Raw genomic sequence first — 16,487 nt, forward strand, 5'->3', positions numbered from 1 at the left:
AAATCCGCCTCACCAACAATAGAAAATCCGCGTGAGAACCCCACATTCGAATAAATCGAAAAGGCCGTGCACAAGTCTCTCTATTAGTAAATAATTGAATCAACATTGGGGAATGATCTGACGATGTTTGTGGAAGGTAACTAATATTCGCACCCTCAAATAAATTACGAAATTGAATATTAACCAAAACTCGATCCAATCGGGCCAATATTCGCCTTCCTCCAAGTCTTCCATTACACCAAGATAAACGATTATCTTTGAAAGGGAGATCTAGCAAAGCACAATCATTAATGCACCAATTAAAATCAGCCTTAGCTCGAGAAGCCTGTAGCAAGCCCCCAACTTTTTCACTATCATTCCGGATAATATTAAAATCTCTCAATGAGCCATGGAAACCCTTGAGAGTCTTGCAATATGAGATAGTCCCATAGCTCTAGTCTTTGATCACGGAAACAACTGGCATACACAAAAGATGTCAACACACGCCTATTACCATAAGAGAACCAGCCCGGAATAGCTTGTGCTGTAGTTGAAATTAGCTCAAACTCAAGCTCTTCCGCCCAAAACAGCCATATTTTTCCACCCACGTCGGCATTATTAACAAAAGATGGTAAATGCAACCATCTCACCCATCTACTACATTTATTCGCATTAAAAAGGGTTCCAAAATAGCCACCACCAATGCACGGCTTTTATTCAAAATATGCCGAAGCCTATGTTTTGACGAAAGAATTCTCCTAATATTCCATATGAGTATAGACATCAAAAAAATAAAATAAATTTTTTGGAATGAGTACGACGCTCTAGGACAACGATAGACTTCTCTTTTCTTACTCCCTTTACCTTTTTCAAAGGAAAATGCATCTCTGGATTAGAATCAAAAATTTTTGTAGCCAACTCATTCAACTCACCTTCTTGTTCCCCATCAGAAACCACCCGACATAGAGCATCCTCCTCAATATATCGTTAACTGCAAAAAAAATCTTCTCTTCCCAACCCACCTAACTCAAACTCCAAGGCCTCATCAACCACCCTCAGCAAGCTTATAGGAACAAAATTAGCCATTTTCTGCAATGCCTTTTCCTCTGAAACCTCTTCAGCCATATCACACCATTTTTTTGAATTCACTACAGGCATCTGGGTATGTGAGAAATCATCCATCACACCATCTTTCTCATCTTTTTGCTGTCGGTGATTCAAAGATGTGCTCGAGCTGCACACATCAGATATATGCATCTCAGGGCTAGCCATCGCCACACCCAGATCAGCTTCTCTAATGACAGCCTCACAATTCTCATGTATCACTCCCAACTGTGAGATAAATAAAATTGTATCCGATCTACCCGATTGTGCATTTTTTCAAACCTGGATACTCTCCAAAATTGCCTGACGCTGAGACCTTGACGCCTCCCCAATCTCTACCTGGGCAATAGGCCTTTGTTCCTTTCTATCCTTATGATCGACCTCCTTCCACGTTAGTTTTCCCGATTTCTTATTACCACCTCCTGGCGCTACATTCCTTTGCTGCTTAATATCCCGACCTCGTTTGCATTTGAGTTCTGTGTGACCCTGTTTGCGACAAGAGCCGCAATAACTCGGCACCGCCTCATAAAAGACTTCCTGAAAAAGACTAGAACTCCCATGTGGAGGACCCAACCAAAAAGAATGCCTCAAAGGAGCAGAAATATTTACCTCCACACAAATTCGAGCCGCCTTCGGCCGAGAAACACAAGTCGTAGCGTTATCCAGCATCAGATATTTACCAACGCCATTGCTAATACTATGCAATATTGATTCCTGAAAATAATTCGGAGGTAATCCTGACAAATTCATCCACACCAGAACCCGAGGCGAATCCTCATCTTCTACAAAATCCGGAGTCCAGTGAAAAACTCAAAAAGGCATGCCAAGTATTTCAGAATTTCCTCTCACCATCACAGAGATAAAATCCTCTTCCTTAAACATCCGCACCAACACATTACGTGGGTTTCTCAATTGACCAATAACTGGTATTGCTTTCAACCCTTGCCGATTATTTATAAAGCCCCGAATATGATCAAGTGAAGGTCTCCAATGTAAGAATTTCAAAACTACTGAGAAATGAAACGACTCAGACGATAACTGCACTTTCGCTTTTGAGAATACAAAAAACATTTCATCATCTTGAAACTTTGGATCACGATGTGGTATGTTAATGTTCGGCAACAGTTGAGGATTTGATCCCACCACATTGGCAAATTGCCTACCTGAGGCTTCCGTTAAATCCTTCCCCTACGTATTAGTCACCCACTTCTCTGTAGAACGAATCCGAACCTCCCCTTCTCTCCTGAAACCATCAGGCGGAGGCACAAGGTCGGCGCCCAGCGCCATGCACGAAAGCCCTAGGGTGCCACAAAGTTGAGAGAAAAAGTTTGTCCTAGCCACGTCACCCTCTATCTCTTGACCTGTTTTCATTTCTTTTATCTGTTTGATGAAGAATTTGATCTGTCTATGAGAGAAAGATCATCCTAACAACTTAGCCTCACTAGTGTCTCTTGATGGCTAGAGGCACTCTGATACTACTATTTGTATTCTTGTTAAGGTCTGTGTTGGAAATATATTATTAATTGTACTGTTTTGGAATCTGCTTTGGGATGACACATATATTGTTAATCAGGCCTAAAATCACTATCATGAGCATACAAATAACTGATTTTTCTCCTAAAATTACAAAGTAGAATGATGTTGAGACAAAATACATCAAAATACATCACAACACCCAATATACATCAAAATATATCACAGTCTTCCAAAATCCATAAAAAAAAACAAAACAATACCCAAACTATATCAAAATACATCACAATCTTTCAAAATCCATAAAAATACATCACAATCTTCCAAAACCCATAAAAATACAAAACAATACCCAAACTACATCAAAATACATCACAGCCTTTCAAAACCCATAAAAATACATCACAATCTTCTAAAATTCATAAAAATACAAAACAATACCCAAACTACATCAAAATACATCACAGGCTTCCAAAATCCATAAAAATACAAAACAATATCCAAACTACATCAAAATACATCACAATCTTCCAAAGTTCATAAAAATACAAAATAATACCCAAATTACATCAAAATACATCACATTTTTTTAAAATCCATAAAAATACATCACAATCTTCCAAAATCCATAAAAATATAAAACAATACCCAAACTACATCAAAATACATCACAGTCTTCCAAAATCTATAAAAATACAAAACAATACCTAAACTACATCAAAATACATCACAAGCTTCCAAAATCCATAAAAATACATCACAATCTTCCTGGAGCACCTACTCATTGCCTGATGACATTGGTTGTGTGACAGTTATGCACTGTGTTAGAACCACAAAATCATCCCTGGCTGCACTGGGTATCTGCTCCTAATTTCAAGTAAAAAAATTTGACATTAGAAAGTGGTTATGAATGCAGTAGGAAGCAATAAGAATTAATGCACATAAAAATTTATTCCCTGAACACTTTCGGGAGCTTCCGACACCTCAAAATCTTGATTCGTATCATCAAATATTTTTCTGCGAGTCTAAATAAATTTCAAATATAAAAATATACATCCGTTAAAAAGAAATATGCATGCAATGGGAAGCAATGCACGTAATGAATACTTGTAAAAAATTTATTACCTGTTTCTTCTTTCGCTTGGTCGCAGCCTTCTCAATAGGCAAAACCTTCCTTTTTGTTGGCGGTCTCCCTTTCCCTCTGACAACGTGTGAGCTTAATATTTTCTTACCCTTATCCATGATCACAGTCTCTATTACCTTGGTTGAATCGGACTCAAGTGTTAATCCTTTAAATTGATTCTCAAACACGTCCAAGTGGCGCATAAATGCAGTAACATGGGCATCACTCGACGATACACGGGTAGCTAATTTCAGACATCGTTTCACCACAAACTCATACCTCCGTGAGTCCGCATTTTGCTGCAAGTCATCGTAGCTACTTTTTACCACTGTGTATCTCCTCTTTAAGTCCTTCCTCCATCGTTCCAAGAAGTACTTCTTTGGTAGCGCATGAATCTTATTCATCTGACAAATGTTCAATGCATGTCTACAGACAATCACTCTCATCTCAAACAATGCACATGTGCATTTCACATCAATCTCCTCATCGTAAAAGTAAACTGTGTACTTTATGCTCTTGACATGGTCATCATCTGTCGTTATTTTATCCAAAACATCATAGGTGGAAATACAAGCCTCCTTACTAATAAGTATGCAGTTACATAAAATCATTCCCCAGACCTCTATTTGGACCTCTTTAAATTTTGCATTTTTATACATCGCTTGAAACTGCTTTTCAATGTGGAACGCGGATGAACATGGGGAGGTTTGGTTGGAGGAATTGAAATTAACTGTCGTCTCGACCTCCATCTTCTTCCTCAGTGCATTGTCAAATTGATTGACGAATTTTTTGAATGTCGTACTAGAATGCACAAACCCATCGAAGAAAGCATTCATGCTTTCAGAATGCTGTGTTATGCTCATGCCAGCCCAAAAAACTCCCTTAAGGTAAACCAGTACCCAGAACGACCTCTCGTTGTACAACCCCTGCAGCCATGCATTTTCACTTAGCTCATACTTCTGAATAAGTTGCCCCCACTTCTCCTCAAAGTCATCACATGTCTGTGAATCATATAGAGCACTCTGAATGACAGTCTTCAACCCTACGTTGAAGGCAGTGTGAGATCCCAATTTCTTAGGCAATTTTCACATTATATGTCATAGACAATATATATGGCGAGAGTTTGAGAATACCAACGCAATAGCAGCCTTCATTGCTCGGTCTTGGTCTGTTATGATCGCTTTTGGAGCTGACCATTCATGCACTCCAGCCATGCTTGAAACAACCACACAAAAGTACTTGTGTCCTCGTTTGAAATCAAGTCAGCCCCTAACAGCATAGACTGCCCATGATGATTTACACCAACAAATGGAGCAAATGACATACCGTATCTGTTTTTTAGGTATGTCGTATCGAAGGTGATAACATATCCGAAATACTCATACGCTGCTCTACTACGTGCGTCAGCCCAAAACACATTTCTCAGTCTCAACTCCTCATCCACATCAATCACATAAACAAAACCATCATTTTGCAACCTCATCTTCTTCAAGTACTTAGTGAGTGCTTCCCCACCACCTTTACCCAACCTTAATTGTCGAGCTTTGTCAATAAAATTTTGACAATCTTTTTCTTGAAACTGTAGATTCTCGAACCCTCACATCAACAACAAGTGCCCTGAAATTATTTTTCATTTGAATACATGCGCTGCCGTTCAAATCAATCATCCTCTGACTGTATTCTTCTAAATACTTGTGCGATCTAAAGAATCTAGATTTTTGTGGGCTGACAATATTATGATTATAAGCAATCTCAACAATGGTCACCACCCAAGTACCCTCCACCAAGTGAGCATTTATCATTGCCTTACAATCCGTTTTAATAGTTGGACGTGGCCTTGAGATATTACTATGGCTAGGATGGTACTTGTCACCATGCGCACACCCAATCGTCAAATACTTCACTCTCCCATTAGCCTCCCTCTTTGTCCTTTGTGTTATAACACCAAAACCTTATTGCTTGACATATCGCATGATCAGTGGCAAACTTCATACCAGGTTTGGGCTCCTCCTTAACTCGATTATGATTAAAATTTTCTTCATTTATCTCATCGGCTTCTGTCTCTACGTCTAATGAAGTACCTCTAACATTATTTTCACTTTTAGATATAAATGGAGTAGTCTTCGCAGTCTCCACATTACTTGCAGTCTTTTCAAAGCTTGTCAAGTCCTCTTTGGTACTCGACGGAATGCATGACATTTGTTGAAGACGACCCGAACCCTCCGCATTAGTAGACATGAACATTGTTGAAAAAAGTGGCATTGGTGAGAGCTGCAATTAGGTACGGTGTTAGAACGGGTAACAACGTACACATCCAAAAAAAAAAAAAAAAAGATTAGAAAAGAATCTACTTGGTTCATTTGTTAAACATGACCCGACTCCTCCGCATTAGTCGACAGAGGGTGGATGAACATTGTTGGAAATAGTGGCATTGATGGGGCCTGTAATCTGACTCGGTGTTAGAACGGGTAACAATGAACTTAAGGAAAAAAATTGAAAGGTTAGAAATGAATCTACCTAGATCGTTTGTTGAAGATGACCCGACTCCTCCGCATTAGTCAACGGAGAGTAGATGAACGTTGTTGAAAAATATGGCATTGGTAGGGGCTGCAATTAGGCACGGTGTTAGAACAGGTAACAACGCATGCATAAAAAAAAAAAAGGTTAGAAAGGAATCAACTTGGTTCATTTGTTGAAGACGGCCTGAATCCTCCGCATTATTCGACGGAGAGTAGATGAACATTGTTGAAAACAGTGGCATTGGTGGGGCCTGTAATCTGACTCGGTGTTAAAAAGGGTAACAATGCACTTAAGGAAAAATTTTGAAAGGTTAGAAAGGAATCTACCTAGATCGTTTGTTGAAGATGACCCAACTCTTCCGCATTAGTCGACGAAGGGTAGATGAACGTTATTGGAAAATGTGGGGGCTGCAGTCAGGCACGGTGTTAGAACAGGTAACAACGCACGCTTCCAAAAATGAAAGGTTAGGAAGGAATCTACCTGGTTTGTTTGTTGAACACGGCCCGAGTCCTCCGCATTAGTCAATGGAGGGTAGATGAATGTTGTTGGAAAATGTGGGGCTGTAATCAGGCACGGTGTTAGAACATGTAACAATGAACGCTTCCAAAAATGAAAGGTTAGAAAGGAATCTACCTGGTTCGTTTGTTGAACAAGGCCCAAGTCCTCCGCATTAGTCAATGGAGGGTAGATGAACATTGTTGGAAAATGTGGCATTAGTGGGGGCTATACTCGGCCACGATGTTAGAATGAGTGACAATGAACTTAAGGAAAAAAATTGAAAGTTTAAATGGAATGTACCAAGCTACCCCATGCGTATGTATATGAATTCGGATATGCATTTGGATGAATTATAAATGACAGGTAGGAAGTATTTCCTGGACAGAGAGAGACCTACAATACACAAATAAAAATACATTAACTAGTTGGAATCGAGACACTTTCCTTTTATGAACGACCAATGTATTATACCTGAGTCGGTGGAACTAGTGTAGAAGGCCTGGGTGGCCTTCTATGTTCCTCTTTGTCCATCACGCTATTTCAATTGAGTTTTTAGATCGACATTACAAGAAAAAAACCATTAGTCCATGATCTGTTTTTCTATCTTATTTGAAGTTTTATGTGGTGACTGCATTCATATACTTTGTTATTTGAAGTTTCTATTTTATTTGAGCAAATCATATACACTGTTAAAATATATAGCTGTGTGACTGCATTCATTTAAATGTTGATCTCATATACTTAAAATGTCCCCAGTTAGGTGTATGTGATACAAGGATAAAATCATAAAATTACTGATTCTGAGATTTCTTTAGGCAGATCTAAACCCTCATCTTTTTTGTCTTCTCTTGTGTTTTTTTTTTCATTGGAGGAACAATATGTTTTTTATAGGCAAAGATACAACACTTTTAAATACAACACTTTATTCAACAGTTCAAAAGTGATGTTGGTGCAACCTTATGGATCGGGTTCCCTAAGATATAAGACTAAGAAACATCTCAGTAAATCCAACCAAAGAGTATATTAAAGAACACATGGGAATCAGGTCAACTAAAGAGGATTAAGCAATAAACTGGATGACCTTGCAGGAGCAACACAATGTAGACGGCAGAAGGCAGACGACATACGGCACGGTAGAAGGCAGACGGCACGCGGACGACGGCAGAAGAGCGGTAGGAACCGAGCTGGAGGGGCGAGGTTGGAGGGAGAGAGAAATTCGAATGCACTGTTTTGGGAGAAAAAAGGAAGATGGGTTTTGAGTAAAATGCCCGCGTTTTACTGTAGCAAATTAAAAAAAAAAAAGCCACATAAGCAGTGTGTGGTGTTAGTTACTATATCGGCTTAAGTATAGAAGAACTCTTTATATATTGGAGGTATATATAAATTATTTTTTTTCATACTTTTAAGAAGACTTAAGGGATGTTTGGAGAATGAGATAAGATATAATTTTGAGAATAATAGTAAGAAGGTTTGTGAATAGTAGTGATATGGTTTAAGTTAAGTATTTATTAGATTTTGAGAAAGGAGAGAAAAAATTTAATAAAAAATATAATAAAATTAAAATATTGTTAGAATATAATTTTTTAATATAATTTTTGTTTTGTGATTTGAAAAGATTGAATTTTTTTTATTTGAAAGTTTGAGAAAGTTGTAATAATTAATTTGAAAAAATTGTAATGATTAACTTGAAAGTGTTTGTATTTGAATGATATTTGAGAGTGAAATGAGATGTAATGAGATAAAATAATATGAGATGGAATGAGATAAAAAACTTTTCCTAACATACCGATACGGCCAAAAGGAAACTTTTATATTTTTAAAAGATTTCAAGAAGTTTTCAAATTTTTTGGGGTCAATATTATTTTAATTTTTTTAGAAATCATTATTTGAGTTTGTATAATATTTATTTTTTAGTCTCAAACTTTTTGCTTTTATTTGAATTTGATTAATTATACATTAGATTGCTGTAATACAAGTCATGCAATGAAGCATGATCATTGTTATATGAAGAATTCTATTTATCATCTCCATACTATATATTATACTTATTTTTATTTATTTATTTATTTTTTTATTAAATATGTAGTATATAGGTGATAAGTAGAAAATTCAATTATTTTAAGATGAATAAAACTTAAAAAAAAAAAAAAGTCTGGTGTATCGTGTGTAAGAATGATGGGTAGCAAAACTTTATATTTCACATTTATGATAAGAGCTTTGCTACTCATTATCTCCACACACCACGTACCAAATTTATTTTTTATTTTGTTTTATTCTTTTTAAACTAATTGAATTCTTTTATTCATCATCTATATATCATAAATTTGATAAGAGAAAAAAAATGTGGCGTATGATGTGTGAAGATGATGAATATAATTTTTTTTAAGGTAGTGTTAATAGGCTGCCCAACACTTACTGCTAGGTGTATCGCTAGTACAAATGTGTAGTATGTTTTTTTATTATTTTAAAATATTTTTAATTATTAAGAAAAAAATAAAAAAATATACAATTTTTTAAATAATCACTTTTTTAATGATTAAGTAAAATAAAAAAATAAAAAAAATTAAAATATTCGAACAATAACTTAAGCGGTAGGAGCTAAATGTCAAAGCAGTTACACTGAGAGATTGGCGTGTAATATTTAATTTTAGATTTAAAAAACCATACGAGTAACATGACACGTACACGTCAAAGACACAGCCGAGCATGACATGATCTGTACTACAGACACGTGCTCGATATTTTTGTCAAAAATAAAAAAAACCAGACAGCATCGAAATACGAGAGATCTTTACTCATCTTTGTTCCATCAATGTCCCAGAAAAAGAGAAGGAACAAATACAAGGCGAGAAACGCGGACTCTCTCTCTCTCTCTCTCTCTCCTTTGCTGTTGGATCGGAAATTATGCCCCTCGTAACACTGCTGAAAACCCTGAATCCCTCCCGTTTGAAAACCTTCCTCTTGATCATCTCCTTTCTCCTCATCTTCTACCTTCTCTTCCACCGCCGCGCTCCTCTCTCGCATCTCCGAAGCGCGTCCCAGTCTCCACTCACGCGCCGCCACCTTCTCTTCGCTATCGCCTCCTCTTCTCGTTCCTGGCCTCGCCGCAAGTCCTATGTCCGACTCTGGTACTCCCCGAACTCCACGCGCGCACTCGCTTTCCTGGATCGCGTCGCCCCCGATGCGGCCAGTGACGACAGCGTCCCTCCGGTCGTCGTCTCCGGAGACACCTCCAAGTTCCCTTACACGTTCCGGGGGGGCCTCCGATCGGCGATACGCGTGGCGCGCGTGGTGAAGGAGGTCGTCGATCGCGACGAGAAGGACGTTCGGTGGTATGTGTTCGGAGACGACGACACGGTCTTCGTCGTGGACAATCTGGTCAAAACCCTGGCGAAGTACGACCACGAGCGGTGGTTTTACGTTGGTAGCAACTCGGAGAGCTACTATCAGAACGTGAAGAACTCCTTTGAGATGGCATTTGGTGGTGGAGGCTTCGCGATAAGCTATTCGCTCGCAAGAGTTTTGGCCAGGGTTCTCGATTCGTGCTTGGTGAGGTACGCGCACTTGTACGGAAGCGATTCTAGGATATTTTCGTGCTTGGCGGAACTCGGCGTCGGTTTAACCCATGAACCTGGGTTTCATCAGGTAAAAATTTATTTACCATTTCTAATCAAGTAATTTCGAGTTAGTCTAGAGTTTAATTTTGGTAACATTATGCGTTAGATATAGTAGATTGTCCAAATGTGATGATGTAATTTCGAGTTAATCTCGAGTTTAATCTTGGTAACATCATGTGTTGGATATGATAGATTGTCCTAATGTGATGATGCCAATTCACAACAATGATTTTTAAGTCAAAAACTAAGCTTTTTTTTTTTTTTTTTTTTAAAAGCAAACAAAAATATCGCGGGGGAGATGTTGAATGTTCTGACTTAGCGGTCCGCTGGCTTCGGTATCAGGTAATATCTGCCACAACCTTCTAGGTATAATCCAAGTTGAAGAGCCACTGAGCCAGTTCCGTTTTAAGTGGAGATGTTGAACTCATAGGACGAGTTTATACTTTATAGGCGTAGGAGTAGAAACTTCTTAAACTTAATAGTGACTAAGGGAGGAGAGAAACATTAGTTGTGATTCTGCGTGTCGATGTGGCGGATCTGGAAATCGATCTCCCCCCTGGCTTCTTTAACAAAAGTATTTAATATATTTATCATTAATCATAAAGAAAAATGTAGGAAGGAACGTAAAAAGAAAAGTTAATGTATAAAAAAGATCAAGGATAAAAAAATAAGAAAAAGCTTGAAGGAAGTCCCAAAGAAGAATAGTGAAATTACCCAAATGTCCCTGTATCGTAATATTAAGATCTACCAATTCACTCAACAAATTGGTTAGTCGTCAATCGTGTAATTATATAATAAGAAAACATTAACATAAAATAAATCAATTGCATAACACCAATATTGGTAACGAAGGGAAACTCTTTAAAGAATTTTTTAAAGGTAAAACCTTACGGGGCAGCCAAATTTAGAAAAGTCAATTTTATTATTTAAAAATCAAGTACAAGTAAGTCTCAGTTACAAAATCTTTGTCAATTGAATCTCTTACTCGATACGATAAACGACCCGTTTATCTCTATTGTATCAGCAACCAGATATTTTTTTTCCTTTTTAATTTTTCATCTTTTTTATAATTTTTATGAAGAGAATCTATGCAAAATTTAAACTTTCGTTTTATGTTTCTCCTCACTTTTTTTTTTCTTCAAATTTATTAAGTTTTTTTTTTTCTTTTGGAGATTTTTAAGGCTTAATTTTGCCTTTTTAAAAGACAATGAGGTGCATTTCAATTACTTGGCAGTTTGGGAGGGGCATTGCCAAAACTCATAGATTGCATGCATCAAACAATAAGTAATTTTTTTCCCGCAGAGAAATTTGCTTATCTGCCTGATTTTGTTCTGTGTCTGGTGCCAATAATAATAATTAAAAAAAGAACTTGCTTATCTGGCTGATATGGATTGGCTGAATAACTTGATTATGTGATAATCCTGTTGTTTTTATCTGGGTAATTCTCATATTAGTTCGACAAAAAATTGAGCTCATCTCCTCATCAAGTATTGTAGTTTTTGCGAGTTAAGTGACTGGTTTGTAAAAGCAGTTCACGATTTAGTTTTTATCTTTATCAGGTTGATATGAGGGGGAATTTGTTCGGTTTGCTGTCTTCACATCCATTAGCTCCTTTGGTATCCCTTCATCATTTGGATGCTGTGGACCCAATCTTCCCTAACATGAGCAGGACTCTAGCAATGGGGCATCTTTTTGAAGCCATGAATGTTGATCCTGGCAGGATATTGCAGCAAACTGTCTGCTATGACCCTTCAAATTCATTGAGTGTTTCAGTTGCATGGGGTTATGCTATCCAGTTGTTCGAGGGTAATGAATATCTCCCAGATCTCATCTCACCGCAGAGAACTTTTATGCCATGGAAGAGGAGTGCCTCTATTGATGCAAGTCGTTACATGTTTAAGACAAGAGAATATTCGAAAGATCCATGTAAAAGACCTGTTATCTTCTTTCTGGAAACTGTGATACCCGATAAAGGTGGTGTCTGGAGCTACTACACTCGGCACATGGTTGAAGAGTGTGACAGACCTAATGCAATAAAGAATTTGACACGTGTCAAAGTGTTTTCGGAGACGCTTGAGCTTGATATGGAACAGGTATTGCTGATGAACTGGTTTGAATTTGCTTTTCAGTTCATAATTTCATGTGATGGTTTGTTCACATTTTAGTCCATTGGAGTTGGCTAGGCCTTACAAATTTTGTTTTCTTTGTTCCAGATGAAGGCTCCTTGTCGTCATTGCTGTGACATTTTGCCCTCTTTTAATGAATCTATGGTCATTAAACTTAGACAATGCGGAGTGTATGAACTAATTTCCATGCATGTCTAGCATTTTATGGGAAGAGAACTTTTAAAGTACATTCAGAGGTTAGAAGTTCTGAAGCAGATTCGGGTCTCTTTATTTAACTTTTGGTATGCGAACTGCGAGGTAATTTCTCATTGCTCAAGGCTTATCATAGAAAATTATCCGAAAGTTATATAATCTTTTTTGTTTATTGGTTGGGGGATGTACCCACTCTCTCCAGCACTGGGGAGGCGCTTGATATGGGAGATTAATTGGCGCCTTCATGCTGGATTTCAGATCTGAAGGTGCGACATTGGGGAAGCCAGTCCAGCGCCGGAGTGCTCGGTGGCCGGATCCAGCAGAGTATGGCATAACGCTGGTGTTGAAAAATCTTTCGGTCACCGGAAACTGGCCTGTCGATGATTTTTCCAGACATAAAGAAAGAATGTCGACATATGCCAAAGATGGTGGATGACAAATAAGTGAAATGAAATGTGCAAGATCTCTCATCGATTGGTGTAATAGTGATTACTCCCGATCAGACTCCGCCCTACAGAAACATGTGATGATGTATCCTTTAAAAGTTTTCTTTTGTGAAAGATTAGTGTCCATTCATGCGAGTGTAGTATGTTAAGCAAGCATTCGGAAGAATTTTTCTGAAGTTTTTGCTTTCGATTTGCCCTGCATTTTACGGGTGTGCATGAAAATATGATTGAAAAAGGAACCTTTTAAATCTGCCACTGAGTTGAATAAAATAAGAGAAATGATATTTGTAATTGCGAAGTATGTAAGTGCCTTTGAATTCATTTGAAAAAAATGAATAAATACAGAATTTAAGTGAAAAAAATTAATTTTTAATGGTGAATCTTTCTATTTTTTAAAATGATATGTGGCGTTTGTCTACTTCATAAAATAATTTGTATATATGATGTGATTGTGCAAGTCACATGAAATAAGCCTCCATTGATAAACATAAGCTCATAAGATTTGAGATTATTGAGCGCAAATCTGAGAAATCTGACAAAACAACCATGTTTCCACTTAGTTATATTAAGCTCGCCTTCGTTTCCGCAACCTTGGAACTTTAGGAAACGCTTCCAGACTTCGAGTTCAATTTTTTATTTTGATTCCTTGACCCAATATAGACTCTTTCAAAGCCAAGACGACATGTGGCCACCTATGAGTATCTATCTTTGCGACCAAGCTCATCAAGTTGGATGACTTTTGACTTGATTCCAATTTACCTACTATTTGGACGGCTCTGATTGGCCAGAGCATGGACTCTTGCTCTTCAAGACCTACCACGTACATGTACATGGAAGAGTAACTAACTTAAGATTTCAAAATTTGTGTCTTTGCTTTCGCCGTAGGCTGCGGTAATCAATCAATAAAAGTTTTATTTCTCAACCTTGTTTAGTTACTATTTTAAAGGCCTATTTGCAGGTAGCAACCCAACAACACCCAAAACCTTTTTATTTTCCTTTCTTCTCTCCCAAACATGCAGTTGGTTCCTTCACCATCAAAAAACCAATCCTCTCGGTTGATTAACATAATCATTACCTCATGTTCTGTATGTCTACTCTATCTTCTTGTGTCAATATTCCTCACAGGTTCTTCAAAGATCGTACCTACATATTCCCCATCTGGTGATATTTACGCACCGACCTCTCTTGAGCATATTGTGTTTGGAATTGCCTCTAGCCAGAAATCCTGGCCTAAGAGGAAAGAGTATGTTCGTCTTTGGTGGAAACCTCTTCAAATGAGAGGATGTGTGTTCATTGAGAGCCCTCAACCGGATGATGATGATAAAAATGTCAGCAGGAACGATAGTGCTTCGCTTCCTCCTGTATGCATCTCCCAGGACACTTCAAAATTTCGCTACACCTGCAAGAATGGTCTGAGGTCAGCAATCCGTGTGGCGCGCGTTGTTTCCGAGACGGTGGCTCTGAATCATTCTGATGTGCGTTGGTATGTCTTTGGGGATGATGACACGGTTTTCTTCCCAGAGAATTTGGTAAAGACTCTTTCAAAGTATGATCATGGGCTTTGGTATTACATTGGGACTCAGTCAGAGAGTTTGCAGCAGAACAGGGCTTTTGGCTTTAGGATGGCTTTTGGTGGGGCAGGTTTCGCTATAAGTTACCCTCTAGCAAGAGTTTTGGCTAAGGTTTTCGATTCGTGTATAGAAAGATATCCACATCTCTATGGAAGTGATTCGAGAATCTACTCTTGCTTGGCAGAGCTTGGAGTAGGTTTGACACATGAACCCGGTTTCCATCAGGTATGAATTTGTAACGTCAAAAACAAAGCTTATAATTTGGAAAATCTTGTGACATTATCAGAAATATAATTTAACATGCCAGTCTTTCTGCATTTCTTTCTCTGGTTTGTGAAATTCAAGGTCGATATCAGGGGCGATATGTTTGGTCTGTTGGCTGCACATCCAGTTACACCCTTGGTATCCCTGCATCACCTGGATCACATGCGCCCAATCTTCCCAAACATGACAACCACTGAAGCTATATCACATTTATTTGAAGCAGCAAATGTTGATTCCCATAGGATCTTACAACAAACAATCTGTTATGATAAATGGTTTTCATGGACTATTTCTGTATCATGGGGTTATGCTGTTCAAATATTCCCAAACCATATGTTTTTGCCAGATGTTCTTCATGTGCAAGAGACATTCTGGAAGTGGAGAAATGGAAATGTTCCGGGAGGAGTCTACATGTTTAATACAAGAGAACTCCATCCCGACCCTTGTCGAAGACCTACCATTTTCTTTCTAGATACTATATCGTCCAATTGGGATGGAATCAACAGCATTTACAAGAAGTTGTTTGTAAATTGCTCACATGACATGGGCTCTCCAAGGAAATTGCAGGAAATCAGAGTATTCTCACATAAGCTAGACCTTCATGTTAAACGGGTATTTCTGACATACTGAATTTAATCAATTATGGGCACTTAGAATACCTTGAAATCATTGCTATTACTGGTTCCTGATCCCTATTCTCTTCTATTTTAGTTGCAGGCTCCAAGAAGGCATTGTTGCGATGTTTTGGGCTCTTCAACAAGTGAAGTGATGGAAATTGGAATCAGAGAATGCGAAGAAGAGGAATTAATTCACATGCGTTAACATCACCTTGCAGATTAGTCCCATGATCTGTTCGAAAATCCTGATCATTACACACTGATCAGCTAGTTTCTCATTCAATTCACAATACCAGTAAAGCAAAAACCCCATATCATGATTATGCATGAGAGATCCAAGGAGAACTTTGCGAGCTGTGTCGGAAATATCCCATCTTTGGTTACTTTGACAAGATCCAACAACGACGCAACTCTTAACTAATCTTACGTATGCCTGGTTTTGTCAACATTATGTAGTGTTGTACCAAAACTTATAAATTACTTTACGTAAAATCCTAATTTATCATTAATGTAAAGAATATTACAGAAAGAAAGAATGCCCTTTCTTGTTCGAAAGGTTCTTTTACTAAGTTCTGTTTATAACTTAGGAGTAAATAGTCAAACATATCCATCTAGGAGCATATGGTTCCCTATGTAACCCCAGGTTACTCTGAAAACAAGGCTATGCAATTACAAGCTAGATCTAAGGGAAGCTCTGAAATTTTCTATGAAAAGCAAAAAAATAACTACAGCTTGTTTTAGCATGAAGCTGGATGGAAAGTGAGCTGTTGGAGCAACTATTTCAGATAAAACTGAGAAATCCTCCAAAACCGGCTCACGGAGGAGCTAGGCTTCTCCCTCTGCTTCCCTCGTCCTCCACCGTGTATTTTTTTGGGTTGTTTTTAGCTCGGAATTGCTCAATTTACTCCTTGTACTATCTTACAAATTGCATGCATGGCTCCCCTAGCTAGCTGACAA

General features: G+C 38.0%; 2 protein-coding genes across 4 annotated transcripts; both read left to right on the plus strand.

Annotated features, from left to right (window-relative positions):
• The first annotated feature begins 9,482 nt into the window (after positions 1-9,482).
• Positions 9,483-13,251, plus strand: LOC121252028. 2 transcript variants are annotated; one of them, XM_041151481.1, is made up of 4 exons: positions 9,483-10,342; positions 11,874-12,407; positions 12,528-12,737; positions 12,835-13,251. In XM_041151481.1, exons 1-3 carry the CDS (start codon positions 9,602-9,604, stop codon positions 12,636-12,638), a joined length of 1,386 nt encoding a protein of 461 aa, XP_041007415.1. In that variant the 5' UTR covers positions 9,483-9,601; the 3' UTR covers positions 12,639-12,737; positions 12,835-13,251. The 2 variants fall into 2 exon arrangements, with proteins under 2 accessions (XP_041007415.1, XP_041007414.1); XM_041151480.1 differs by having other exon boundaries at positions 12,845-13,251.
• Positions 13,027-16,209, plus strand: LOC121252027. 2 transcript variants are annotated; one of them, XM_041151477.1, is made up of 4 exons: positions 13,027-13,163; positions 13,739-14,874; positions 14,995-15,525; positions 15,625-16,209. In XM_041151477.1, exons 2-4 carry the CDS (start codon positions 14,092-14,094, stop codon positions 15,733-15,735), a joined length of 1,425 nt encoding a protein of 474 aa, XP_041007411.1. In that variant the 5' UTR covers positions 13,027-13,163; positions 13,739-14,091; the 3' UTR covers positions 15,736-16,209. The 2 variants fall into 2 exon arrangements, with proteins under 2 accessions (XP_041007411.1, XP_041007412.1); XM_041151478.1 differs by having other exon boundaries at positions 15,631-16,209.
• Positions 16,210-16,487: the final 278 nt, after the last annotated feature.

The sequence above is a fragment of the Juglans microcarpa x Juglans regia genome, chromosome 2S (assembly GCF_004785595.1).
Source record: "Juglans microcarpa x Juglans regia isolate MS1-56 chromosome 2S, Jm3101_v1.0, whole genome shotgun sequence".
In the NCBI taxonomy this organism is placed as follows: Eukaryota; Viridiplantae; Streptophyta; class Magnoliopsida; order Fagales; family Juglandaceae; genus Juglans; species Juglans microcarpa x Juglans regia.